Here is a 14,799-nt window from a genome sequence, read left to right on the forward strand (position 1 = left end):
CCAAGAAGGGATAGGCAGGATCTCTGTGACAACAATCAACTGAAAGTGCAGTGGGCTGCAGAACAGAGAGCGCTGGCACTGCTTTTGCAGAAACAGAAAATGAGAGGGGATGGCCCAGTGGATGGTGTAGAAAGGTTGATGGGGAACCCAGGATGCAGGCACCTGCCTCAAGATGCACAGAATATGCAGGAAGAGGGGAGAGGGATTAGGAGTCTTCAGTTGCTATGGGTTTCTCTGGCCTTGAACTTTCTTAGCACCATAGGTTTATTTGTTCAGGGAAACACCCACACACAAACCAGGGACTGAGGGTGAAATAATACATAAGACTGGGACAAAGACAGGAGTAGGAGGATGAGGGCAGGGCCTGCAGGAGAAGAGAAGAGAAGAGAAGAGCTTAAAAACAAAACAGCAACAAGGCCAACAGATGAATAAAAGAGAATTCAGGAGATCTGTAATGACCAGACTGGGAGAGATGTGAACAAAACTGAATATTTAGCTAATATTAAATTTCTTAACTTGCCAATTCCTGAGCCAGTGCTGCAGATCACATGTTTCTGAATATAAGACGAAAACTGAGCCCTGATATGATCCTTGGCTAACAGGTTCCATGTTCCTTTAAGGATGCCAGGGATTCAGGTAACAAGCATATAGGCCCATAGTATCCCAAGCCTTAGAGACAGAACATTCATGATTATAGTTCTTTCTTACCTTCTCTCACTTACATTCCTTTCTCAATACCTTGCTATAGTTCTCAAATGAAATAAAACATATTCTAAACATAAAACAAAAAGCATAAAACCCATTCCCTTTTTGCATTCCCTTTTAATCTTTTTTTCTGATACATAGCTTTACCTCATTCCCCTGTAAGTATATATTAGAATTTAAATAGTTTTTTGTTCACATAATGGCATATGCTAAAGATTTTTAAATTTGCTTTCTAAATTCTATGACCACTTTAAAGAAGTACAATAAAGTAGAATAATTTATTAACCCAGACTCCTAGTTTTGGAGTCATCAATTAATTAATTCAACAAACATTATGGAGCCCTTATTATGTGCCTGGGGGTGTTCTAAGTGATAGAAACACATCAGTGATCAAGAGGCTAAAAGTCATTCCCTCTTGAAATGTATCTCTTTGTGAAAACATGATTAATAAATACACGAAAAAATTGTGCAATATGTTAGCAGATAATGCCTGTGGGATTGGGCCTAACCTGGCAGTCAGACATCCCACTGAGGGGACCCCCCGCCCCAGCGCACAGATTTCATGCACAAGGCCTCTAGTTTAGAATATTGGAATAAATTAGAAATTTCTGCCCCATAATATCTATCTCTATACTTTCTGATCTGGAGGTTTTCCAGAAATGCATTGATTTACATGTCTTTTCTTGTTATGGATAGTAGCTATTTTTAAGCATGATAAACATGTCTACTCATTCATATTACACACAATATCCATAATGTGCCACAGGCTTAACTGAATAAATCTGAGATGTGGTAATCCTGAATTTCACTGGCCAAAAATGAATGTGGTACTTACTTTCTTATATTAGTGTGCTATATTAAAGAACTACCTCTTTTTGTTTGTTTGTCTTGGAGAGGCAAGTGCTTGTTAGATACTGTACTACTAGGCACTTTATATATAATCTTAATAAACACTCAAAGATATTTTATGATTCCCATCTTATAGATCACAGAGGCAAAGAGAACCTCAGAACTTTGCTCAAGGTCCTACGCGTGATTTAAAACTGGATTTGTCTGACTCTCAAAGTTCATTCAGCTAATTTATGAATTGCATGATGATTGCAGACACTGGACAATCATTCCAGATGTTTTTATGGCATTTCTGTTTCTGTCTTGGAATCAGACAGACCTGGTTTTTAATTTTGGTGTTAGCTCAATTAAGTAACTTAACAACTCTAAATTTCCTTATCTGTCTAAATAATACCAACTTTAATAGGGTCAAATAACACAATTCCTATAAAGCTCTTAGCATAGGGCAAATACTTAATCAATAGTTGCTTTAAAAATCAGTTTTTCAGTTTGACTCAATCTATAATTCACATTCACAACAGTTGATGATAACTTGTTTTTCCTGATTTATAAAAGCATAGTTCTGGGAAGATGTATTAGCTCTGATTATCAAAGAATCTTGTTTGAATCAAGTCATTTATGAATTTATGGGCCAGATTTAATGTATCTGGTGGTGGGTAGATGAGAATTAAGGTTACACTAGATAACCCTTAAGAATCCTTCTGAATCTGTGATTTCTCTGATTCTGAGAAAGCCAATGCATTTTACAAACACATAAATGCTTCCCATACATAGCTATGGCATCTTGGAAATGTTATGCATGGAAAATTACTCTCTATTCTTTGTTCCAGCCCACACAGTCACTCTAAGAAGATCATTAAGAACTATGATAATTATGACTACAACTCCTCTCTGTCCAAAATGTAAGCTGAAGTGACCTGTTGCAAATTCAAAGTCACAGGCTACAACTGTGCTTGTTACCATAAGGCAATTGCTCCATTTTCTCCTTGCTAATGACCAATCCCACAACACCAGTTTCAAAATATCAACTCCTTATCCCCTTTAAAATGGAGGCTGCTACAGTCTACTTCAAAGGTGATGTATGCTGAACGAGTTAATTTTTCCAAATAGTAATGACCCAATTCATGTTTTAGTAATTTATTCATTTACTTATTATTTATTTATTTAAAATATATTTTCATTGATTTTTAGATAGAGAGGAAGGGAGAGGAATAGATAGAAGCATAGCTCACAAGCCCTGCATGTGCCTTGATTGAGAATCGACCTGGCAACCTCTTGGTTCCTGGGTTGATGCTCAATCGCTGAGCCAACCAGCTGGGCTATTCATTAATTATGTTTGCTTGTTTAGCCTTTATATTAGCATCTCTGTCTGTGGCATTTAGGTACAAAAAAGCTGAGCCAAGTCAACATACATAAAGGCTTTTATGTCATTAGGATAGTGTTCCCTAAACTCTTTTGTGTTCCTGAATTTTTTTGAGGTTGCTAATTAAAATGCAGGTTCCAGGGTCCCACATGAATCCACTGAATAGCATGGAATCTGTAAAGGCGGGGAGCCTAAATCCCTCAATCCACCGGATTAACAGTGTGGCTCAGTCCTTGTCATGCTGTTTGTCTCTGAACTGAAAGCATTAGCGTCCTAGCTTTATACAGTGAAGTCGAGTAAAAGAGACCACCCTCCAGCTTTCACTCAAGTGGACACAACCTTTGAAATGGGCAGGGAACATATCAACTCCAGGATGGGGTTTTATTTATAGTGAGATATTCAATGTATATTTATTGATTGAATGAATCTTGTATATCTTTTTTCCCTTAGAAATTACTAAACATGACACCTTGAAAGTTCTCAAACTAAATATTTTAGAAAAGATTGGGCAATTGTAAAGAGCAGCAGATTACCGTAAAGAAAATATTTCATTTCTCCCTCTCCTCTTTAGAGAATCATTAGAATCAATTCAAATCATGTTACCAACCCAAAGAGCAATTTTGGTTTGACAATATAATTTGTCCATCTCTGAAAATGGCTATTAGATTCTGGCCACAGAGTAATAAGCAGGTAATAAATGGCTTTGTAGATGCAAACTTGTTTTTCTTTCTAGCCATACAGGTTTATTTAATTACATGGCTACTTTCTTGCCCAAAAGATTTATGCAACCACAAAAGGTGTTCATTTTGGCCCTTAGTCACCACTGGGATTAATTCTGTATTTGTAAACAGATTGTGGTAACTTTCATATTCATGCCATTCTTTACATAAAGTTTAGGAGTAAATATGGCTATTGTATAAATTTTGAAAGTGTAGCATCATGAAATTGGGTGAATTTAGGCAAATTATGTATTGAAAGGGTTGCTGGATAATTATCCATATTGAAACACTTCAAATTCAAAGGTGATGCTGTTAACCAAGCCAACAAGTAGAACATGCAACTATTCCTGCAAACCAGGTCATGTGGGCACTCAATACATTGATATTTTAGAGGGAAAAAAGGCACCGAAAATATTTTTTTCTTTAATTGGATCATATTATGAATCCCTTTAAAATTCAATAATTTCTGCAGTATAAAAATAAGTTAATGATATTTTTAAAATACATATACTGCACTCTTGGGAAAGAATGAAAAATAATGGGTTTGGACAAAATAAATTATGCAAATATAGATATGACTCAGTTTCAGAAATCATGGTACAATCTTTTTTAATGGATTTGGGTTTGGTTGTAAAAAATATTACTTGATATTAGGTAGTGTTAGCATGTATATAAAAAATGCATGTGGAACACAAAACAGAATGTCATATCAAATTACAACCATAAGAAAAATAATTTTTAAACTATTTTCTCACTTTGAATTATAGAATAGCCTAATTTGTTTTATTTTGTTGTTGTTGTTGATTCTAAATTGAAAGTGGATAAATATATTTGTGTTGTTTTTTTTCAGAATGTGTTGAATTGAGGTGGTTGAAATTAGATTTTTATAAATCACACCTGTGCCTGACCTGGGACCAGACACACTAATTTCCTAGCTACATCTCACAAGTAATCTGTCAGGATATAAATAATGGATGGTACTAAAACCTTGGTAATATTATGATCTAGTCATTCTTCTCATGAAAGGCATAAAATCTGGGTTGTAATTGAAATATTAGGTGAAAACTTAAAGTGGTTTCTTTGTTATTCTAGCACTCCAGGGTCTCCAACTTGCACTTCTTTCTTTTTAACTATTTACCACCAAACATTATAGGATACTTTTTATTGTGGAGAAGGGGAAGCCAGTTTACAATTGGAACAGTTTTGCATATTTAGAAACTAGATTATATTATTCTAGGGACTTTGGTGACTAGAAAATAAATTTCTTCACAGTTGTTAAAGTGAACCACAAAACCATTTTGTTTTCATCAGTGTTTTTATATATATTTTATCTTAATGCCACTGAAAAGATAATGCATTTTAATTTACCTTAATGAACTTTCATATGCTTATTACCTTTAATGTTATACATTTAGTATAAAGAAAATCTGGTGATCCATTTTGTTCTGCCCATGACAGAAATAAAATCATATATATATGTGTACTAGTATACTGATATATATATATACTAGAGGCCCAGTGCACAAAAATTTGTGCACTTGGGGGGGAGAGGGGGTCCCTCAGCCCGGCCTGTGCCCTCTCGCAGTCTGGGACCCCTCGGGAGATAACGACCTGCTGGCTTAGGCCTGCTCCCGGGTGGCAGAGGGAAGGCCCAATCCCTAGGTGCAGCCCCTGGTCGGGCTCAGAGCAAGGCCGATTGGGGAGTTCGGGCGCCGACCCCTGTCATGCACAGAGCAGGGCGGATTGGGAGGTTGCAATGCCACCCTCAGTCACGCTCAGGGTAGGGCCGATTGGGGGGTTGGGGCACCGCCACCTGTCACACTCAAGGCAGGGTCGATAGGGAAGTTGCGGCGCCACCCCCTGTCACGCACAAAGCAGGGCGGATCAGAGGGTTGGGGCGCTGCCCCCTGTCATGCACAGAGCAGGGCCGATCAGGGGAGCTGGGGCTCCGTACCCTGTCACACACAGAGCAGGGCTGATCAGGGGGTTGAGGAGCTCCCCACTGTCACTCACAGAGCAGGGCCCATCAGGGGGGTTGGGGCACCACCCCCCGTCACACACAGAGCAGGGCCGATCAGGGGGTTGGGGCGCCGCCACTGTCACACTCAGGGCAGGGCCGATGGGGAGGTTATGGCTCTACCCTGTCACACACAGAGCAGGGCCCGTGGGGGTGGGGGGGCTGGGGCGCTGCCCTCTATCACCCACAGAGCAGGGCCGATCAGGGTGTTAGGGCACTGCACCCTGTCACACACAGAGCCGCAGGGCGATCAGGGGGTTTGGGTGCTGCCCCCTGTCATGCTGATCCCGGTGCCAGGAGGCATATTACCCTTTTACTATATAGAATAGAGGCCTGGTGCACGTGTGGGGGCTGGCTGGTTTGCCCTGAAGGGTGTCCTGGATCAGGGTGGGAGTCCCCACTGGGGTGCCTGGCCAGTCTGGCTGAGGGGCTGAGGGCTGTTTTCAGGCTGGGGGTGACTGAAGCTCCTTTTTTTCTTTCTTTTTTTTTATTTTTTATTCTGGGCCAGCTTTAGCTCTGAGGCCTCGGCTGCTGAAAACAGGTTTCTGGCCTTTGTTTACCGTCTGTATTTGATACAATGTTGCGGTCCAGCTGGCTGAAGCCCCGCTGAGTAAAGCAGGTTTCTGGGGTTTTGTTTAGCTTCTACATTTGCAACATAGTTGCTTAGAGTTGCAGCTGAGAGGCCGGCAATTCAGGCAGGGAACATTGGAGTCCTCCTTCACTGAAGCAAGCAAGGCTCATGTTAGTTTCAAGCTGCCTGGCTGCTGGCCGCCATCTTGGCTGACAGTTAATTTGCATATTTTGCTGATTAGCCAATGGGAAGGGTAGCGGTTGTACGCCAATTACCATGTTTCTCTTTTATTAGTGTAGATATATATATATATATATATATATATGACTAAGTTAAATATAGAATAATAACAGATTTTGATGATATTTTTCCAATAATTTTTTTATTGATTTCAGAGAGGAAGGGAGTGAGGAAGAGAAAGAGAAACATCAATGATGAGAATCATTGATCTGCTGCCTCCTGCATGCCCTCTACTGGGGATCAAGCCTGCAACCCAGGCATGTACTCTGACCAGGAATTGAACCATGGCCTTCTGGTTCATAGTTGATGCTCAATTACTAAGCCACTCCATCTGGGCTCCATTAAATTCTTGAAGTCACAATATGTAAGTGGCTTTACTTATAAATTTACTTTTAAAAAATACAAAATGAAAAGTCCCTTAGCCTCTAGCAAGACCTTTATCAGGGAATTAAGAAAGAACCCCATTCTTTAAAACGAAAAGTAAAAATCATTTTATTCTCACTAATTTTATTAAGAAAGAACTGTGACTTTTTAATTTGGGGAGATTTTTATAGTTGCATTTTCCCTGTACCTTTCACTGAATTAATTTGTACATGTAGCCCTGGTGTCATATCAAAGACATTAGTTCTACAGTGAGCAAAACCATGCTTATCATGCTCTGGTCTGAAGTTAATGAATACATTAGAATCATTCATTTGCTACCCAATGATTCAGAATCAGGAAACAGCCTTCATTTTTACTTAATTTATTTATACATGCAAAAAAACCCCAGAATCACTTACTCAAAGATTTATTCTTACTTCAGGGTAAGTTTGAGTGTACATAATTTTACATATTAGATTTAAAATTTTTGTATAAAGTACAAAGGCATTTTGGTCAAAAGAATGGTTTCTTTAACACTGTACATAATATGCTGTCTAAAATTAAATATAAAAGACATAAAGTTATTTTAATTGTAAAAGTAAAAATTTTATTCCTTGTGTTTTCTTGAACCAAGATAAATCTCATTCTAGTTTTATATATTTCTTTCAACAAAAATGGGCATCATGAAATACATTTAAAATCATGACCAATCCCTCTGTCCGCATAATTTTCTTTGCTATGTCTAGGACTCAAGTTTTTTAATATCTCTTTTACTTCTCAATACGATACAAATTCTACCTTGCGCATACATAATTTTCTCTTGGATTAGTTGTACATCATTTGTCTGGGTCCAAATGGTGGAAGAGGAAGAAATTTCATTTTCAATATTATATTCATTTGATTGTATTGTTTTTCATGTTCACAAAATTTTGTTTCTTAATAAATTAAGCAATATTTTATACATAACTTAATAGTCTACAGAACTATTTTTAACTTTGGTATGCAGAAGATATTCTGCCTGAAGAGTTCCAATATTATTTGTAGGTTTACCTCTGCTTGAAATTTTAATCCCTCAGTAACCTAGTACTATCTGATGAGGGCAGTGTATAATTGTGTGTGTGTGTGTGTGTGTGTGTGTGTGTGTGTATATGTGCATAGATAGATAGATAGATAGATAGACAGACAGACAGACATTTGCTTCTATTATTTAATGTTTTCATAAATCTTAAATCCTGGGATATTTTGTCTTGACTTGGAGTCTTGGATCCAATTGAGTCTTGGGCTCTTGGATTCATGACTTAGTCCTCATTTTATCATTGTTCTACTCCTGCAGCTGACTGATTTGCAGAAACTGCCAAGGGCTTTGTTGGCAGAGTAACTTGCTTGCTACCTGACTACTTTGTCAGTATTTCTCTCAGCCATTCTGCTGAAGTGGTCCCTAGACCGTTGCTCCTCTTAGGCCACTGTATCATTCTCAAGTCTCTGCTCTTTCATCTTTGTTTCAAAAGTCCAAACCAAGAGCTTAGTTTTAATTAGCGTTCTGTGTTTCTGGCGTTCTATTATCCTTTTGTACATATTCAAAAGAAAACTTTGCTCTAGAAGTTTTTGGCTTAGGAAGTCTTCATCCTATTTATAGATCCTTTAATTGCTCCCCCAAGCCCCAGTGGCAGGAAGTGATGCTTGTTTTATCAGGGAAGTGTCTGATATTTTTTGTGGTTACAGATGTTGATTTTAAGTCACTTAGGAGGATCAGATAAAGACATTGCTCCCCAATTGTTATTTTCCAAATGTTTTCATGTTATTGCTATATTTAGATTTAGAAATACAGCATTGGGATTATTAATATCTCTATTTAAAGATGGAGAAACCGAGGCAGAAAGCTTACACGTTTGTCAAGTGAAGGACATACAATATCCTCATCAAGCCAGTCTATTAAGGAGCATGTGTGTCTGTGTGTATGTAACAAAAGATATAATGAGCTGCAAATAATTTCTGTGGTTAAGTATTGTCTTCTGGCTTTATGGTACCATTTATCATATAAATATTAAAATTTTTATTTGCTTAAATTTGTCCATTTTTCATAAGTTTCCACTTAAAATATTATCCTACATTTTAACAATTTTTTTTCATACATGTCTGGAATTAATCATCACGTTTTTAATATTTATATGGAGTTATTTTTTATATGTAATGTGAGATAGAGAATCCTAACTTTATATTCATCTAAAATGGTGAGCCAATTTGTATTTGTTGAATTGCTCACTCTTCTCTAAAGAATTTCAAGTGCCATATTTCCCATTTATTAAGAAACCATGTGCACTTAGATGTTTCTAGATACTCTGTTTCATTTCACTGGATATTTTTTTTATTCCAGAATATTTAAAAATTGAAAACTATCTCAATTTATTCTCTAAAGCTAGCATTTCTCTAATACCAAAGGGGGAAAATAAGAGAAAAAAACAGCCAGACTCCATTCATGAATATTAGTGCAAAAATTTTAAATAAAATATTAACAATTCAAATAGTAGAGTATGAAGGTAATAATGCAACTGGAACAAAAAGTTTATACCAGAAATGCAAGTGTGGATCCACAGGATAGCGACCTACTAATTCTATTACAGTGCTTTATAAATTCATGTAGAAGAGCTGTTATGTCAATAGACTGAATATGCATTTCAAAACCTAAGTAGCAAGTGTGTATAAGGACTGTAGAGACCAAGACCTTCTTAGACACTTCTTTTATGCCAGAAAAAAATATAATAAAACACCAATAAGACAGGATGCCCAATATTAGCATTATTATTTAACATTGTTTTAAAGACATTAGATAATAAAGTAACACAAAAATTAAATAAATGATATACTTATTAGAAAAGAGGAAATTTTATTTGCAGATGATATAACTACACATCTAAAACAAATAAGAACTATTAGGATAGGAGAGGTTAGTAAGCTAGTTATGCATATTTGAAAATTAATAGCTTTTAAAAGCAGCAATGGACACTAAGAAAAGGAAATGAGCTTTTAACATTCCACTTATTTTTAGCAAAACTATAAAATACACTGAAATGAACTTAACAACAGTGTTACAGATCATTATGAAGAATGTGCAATATTTTGTGAAGACCATGCAAGAAAACCTGGTTAAATATGCCGTTAGGAATTCAATGTCCTAAACATTTCAAACCCTACCTAAGTTAACGTACATGTTCTGCATGATTTTGTAGACCCAGTCTCAATGATTCTAATTCCTTGATTAGAAAATAATTTGCCACCTCTTTTTTTTTAAACAGTGATGCCCTAGTAGATATCAAAACTTCCTCTAAGGAGACTGTGAATAAAATATTATAATACTGACATCACACTTATTATTTTTATTAGTAAATATGAAAATAGTACACTCAGATTACCTGATGTTATCTAACTTTGCACCTTTTTTCTTTTTTTCTACCTCCTTAAGACAGACTCTGTAATTTAATATGAACTTTAGGAAATAAATATAAAATCATGGAATTGGGAAAAAAATAAACAGGTAAATTTATGGCAAAAGGTAACCTGAATTAAATAGTACAATATAAAGATATATAATACATATGCATATACATATACACACATGTATATGTAAAAAAGAATAGTATAATATAAAATATGATTACTCAGCTTGGTATTAATAGGTACACAAATAAGGCTAACTTATATTCATACAAATATGTTTAGGAGCTGTGAAAGGGTTTTGCTCTTGTGTGTGGCTTTAACTAAATCCTAATTGGTATACACTACTTTCTCAGGATTAAAGACTGCATTTAGACTTCAATATTTTTACTTTGACCTGTGCTCGGCTAAGTTTTATCATTGCTTTTTCCATAAAGGAAGGATTGGCTCCCTTTATTTATTCAATAACCACCTGCCAGTAGCTGTTCTGTGCTAGCCCAATTCCTGCCCTAAAGCAACCTGCTCTCTGGTTAGGAGAAGCAGCAGTGCTGTAGGCCTTCCCTACATCCTTCAAATGCAAGTAGATGACATAGCAACATGCTTCTATCAGTCCCTTACAGCTGTTCACATTAATATTTTCATAGTTAGTACTTGAAAGAACTATATCTCTTAAAATGGGAACTCTGGTATAAAAAATTCTCACATAATATGGCCTTGCATATAACTCAGTCCAAATAAGTAAAATAAAATTAAATCTGCCTATTAAGAATACTAAAACATTTCTTAATGTGGAATTTTTAAGTTAAGTAAAAGCAAAACAAAAAAAATTCCAAAAGTTGAATAGTCAGCAGATAATGAAAAACGATTAACAGGAAAATGGAACACATCTTCAGGCAATGATGATCGAAAGACATCAACTAATCTCTATTGAAAAGGTGAGGAAGACAATGATAATAAAGTTGTATTAATAACTACCTGAGGGAAAGAGAGTTTCATAAAAGAAAGGATTGGAAGCATCACATTTACCTCTTTCACCAGTAAACTTTCTGCTTTGTGCTCTGCGTCTTCAGGTACTGTTGAATACAACGTTCGGATATCCCACGAAACTGTGGCTGTCTGAGAGAAACAATGAAAAAAAATTAAGCCCTCCAACTTAAAAACATTGTGCACACCTCTATACCAAAAACAGCAGGGAGGTCTTTTCCATCTTAGTGTTTAAGGACAAGAGGTTTCAGAGACACTTCCTTGGTTCTTGCCAATTTATTCTCTAGGAGAGAAAATCCAAACCCTCCTTTATTACTACTTACCAGCATTATTACAATTACTGTTTATCAGTGAAGCTCATGATTTTAAGCTCTTTCCTTCCCTGCAGAAAATGAAAATTTGGACATCTGTCTATTGTGACTGGTTCATTTCTATTGGTATCTTTTGTTATTGTTGCTAGTGATAAAATAAATATAAAATAAAGGAGAAGATATACAAAATCATTATGTTAATGAATCCTACTGTAAATAATCTCTTGAATATCAACAGAATAAATTTAGCCCTTTTCAGAACTATTTGTGTGTGTCCGTGTGTAACTACAATTAGGGATGGGAGGCAAGAAAGGGTATTTAGTATATCTGTGCCTTGAAGAAAACAGGTCATGTTTCTGGTGTCTTTTTTGTTATTGTTGTTGTTAAAATGAACAAAGTATTTTCAACTTCAATGCTAAACAACCTTCTGTTAAATGAATATATATGAACTGAAAGTATAGAGTATCTCTTAAGACAAAACGTCTAACACAGAATTCACAGTTTGTTTCCTCTTTATACATCTTCAGTTCTATCCAGCTGGGGATTAGGGGAGGTCGTGAAACAGTTACTTTCCATCACCAGCTTCCAGCTCTCTTCAGGCTGTGCTCCTTTTGATTACAGGGATGCTGGAATGATGAGTCTGTTCACATACCTGGTACCAACTATTGGAGTCTTTTATTTTGTAAATTACCAACCCACAAATGATTAATCAGACATAATAAAGTTCATTTGAGCTGTTCTAGATAAGGGGTATTTTGGATGAATTATTGGAACAGATGAAAGTCTCAAATCCCTCCCTATTTGGGGGGAGATGGGAAAGAGAGGGGTCCAGGGAATTCAGTCTTCTGGGTTCATGGCAGCTGTAAGCTCTGCCACCGAGGGCAGCATCATTACTTTTCTTCCAAACCTAGACTCCTATTTTTCTTCAAATCCTCTCTTTCTTCACTCCTGATGTGAGCTCCATGCGGGCAAGACATTTGGTCTGTTTAGTTTACTGCTATAACCTCAGTGCTTGGTTGGGGGCGTACCTACTGATTTGTTGAAGGTGTTGAGCATGTGTGAGTATGCATATGTGTGTTCTGTGTGAGCATGTGGTGAGTGTATGTGGTGTGTGAGTTGATCTGTAAGGGGAACATGGGCTGGAACACTGTGAAAGAGGAAGAATGTCATGTGAGTCTAATAAGATTACAGACTAAAAATTAATGAGAACACTATGCTCAAGATACCTCATATAGTAAAAAATCAGTGCTCATCCTAAAATATAGCTATGGACTGAGCTTCCTTGGTCAGTGCGTTTGCCCTAGGATTTGATTGCAGTTATGTGAACAGTTAGGAAGTGACCATCAATTCAATCAAAGTGCAGGTCCACAAACTGGGAGACATCCCTTCCCATGGGAAGTATGATAGGACCAACTTAAGATTTATTATTATTATTTAGATTTTGCATTTTTTCATTCCTTTTATGTTTCCCCTTTCATCTTGTTTCTTTTATGTTATTCACTCTGTTTTATAAACAGCAAATAAACTCTATTAACGTTTGGAGTAGAAGACTTAAATGCATGCCTAAATTGAGCTTTGCTGGATTTCAATTATTTGGGGATAACTTATTTCCTATTTGGACAGATAATTCACAGATACACTGTGTTACTTGTTTGGTTTCAAGGGGACATTACATATTGTAATCTGTTGACAAGATCAGGATTTTTTCTCTAAATAATTTTTTTCTAGATTTCAGCCACTATTTTATAATAAAAGCTTTATATAAAAAGTAAAAGATTCCTCTTTTTCATTATGCACTATAGTCTCCTATTGATTTCATGCCTTTTGAAAAAAAATAATAGCTGTTCTAAATACTCTAAGTGTGATGGAAAGTAGAGTAACATGGCCTAAATGTAACCTTCCTGTTCAGTTATACTATAAACCTACCGTCCCACTAAGATCACTGCCCTGTACAATAGAGTGAATACTGAGCTATTTTAAAAAGCATCTTTTTCTTAATGGTAAACGTCTGAAATGTGAGCTCAGGTTTTCAGTAATAATAATTGCATGGCTACTTGATTCATGATGTCATGTAGTAATGATAGAGCCCCCATACCTAAGCTAATGCTCATATGCAATGTATGAGATTGGGAATTGATTCAGGCTGGGGTCATAAAAACAGATCATGTGTACAGTCATGTGTGCAATGATTATGAGTGATTCCTGATGACCTCTGGTTATGAAATGACAACTGGGGTTGAGTCACCTCAGTTTAAATTTATATATAAATCTAAAACATTATTTTACAACATGCATGGAATTATAGCACATCTAATACTTTGCACAGAATACAGAAGATACAAGAAAAGGAATACACGTTAAAATAAATGCCTATAACAAGTTATTGGTCTGTTATATTTTGTGGTGAAACTGGAGAACCTGCCTGAAAAAGCAGGAAGCCACCAGTTTCAACTGTAAGAATTGTGGTACTTCTGCTCACATTTGACTTCTATAATGTGTCTCCTTTGAAGCAAAAATAAATCGATCAAATAAAAAAGAAAACTATACAGAGTCATATTTGTTAAGGTTACAGAGAATTTCTTTTCTGAGAATTGGATGCTTTCAGACCACGACAAATTGCCTTGGCCACAGCAGACTTCCTGTTCTCTTTTATAAACCATCTGGTCGACAATTAGTACAGCTCAATGGCATGAAATGGATCTGAGACTGGGCTGGAACTCAGCTGAGCTCCTCTTCTGAAGGTAGTTTTACAAGCGGACTATTGTGCAGAGATTAGGCATTTGGAAATAAAAATTACCATTTTTATTTATGAAACAATGCATGCAGGCTTGCTTGTCATTTCAGGCCTATACTATTCAGACAGCGTAGACTACGCCCTGTCACTTTCTGGTTCCTCTACTCTGCAGTGGGTTGTCTTGGTGGCTTTGCCACAGCCACCATTCTGCTGGCTAACATGACCACAGAAGACTTCATTCCAAGTACATCAGGGCCATTTCTCAATTGACCAAAGGCCACTGTCAAAGTCTAAAAGAGGGGCCACTTATCCTATCCTGGGCTGAGCACAGCTTCCTGTAACAGCATTGCAGATCCCAGCTGTTCAAAAAAGAAGACAGAGATGCTGGTGTCAGCAGTAATCAATCAGTCCCAGCTTGAGAAGTCAATGGGCCTCACAACAGGGAATGTTAACTAACAGTCGCGATCAATCCCAACCCAGCAAGTGTCTGAATGTGACCTCCACCAGATTT

General features: G+C 36.7%; 1 protein-coding gene across 13 annotated transcripts in view; it reads right to left on the minus strand.

Moving 5' to 3' along the window:
* Nucleotides 1–14,799, minus strand: part of DOCK10 (dedicator of cytokinesis 10) — a 210,961-nt gene that overhangs the window by 95,166 nt on the left and 100,996 nt on the right. For all 13 annotated transcript variants that reach the window (XM_036319299.1, XM_036319291.1, XM_036319296.1 and 10 more), the window contains exon 3: nt 11,286–11,375. In XM_036319299.1, the coding sequence (XP_036175192.1) occupies nt 11,286–11,375 (90 nt within the window). The remainder of the gene's footprint in view (nt 1–11,285; nt 11,376–14,799) is intronic.

This window comes from Myotis myotis, unplaced genomic scaffold, assembly GCF_014108235.1.
Source record: "Myotis myotis isolate mMyoMyo1 unplaced genomic scaffold, mMyoMyo1.p scaffold_m19_p_8, whole genome shotgun sequence".
Classification (NCBI taxonomy): domain Eukaryota; kingdom Metazoa; phylum Chordata; class Mammalia; order Chiroptera; family Vespertilionidae; genus Myotis; species Myotis myotis.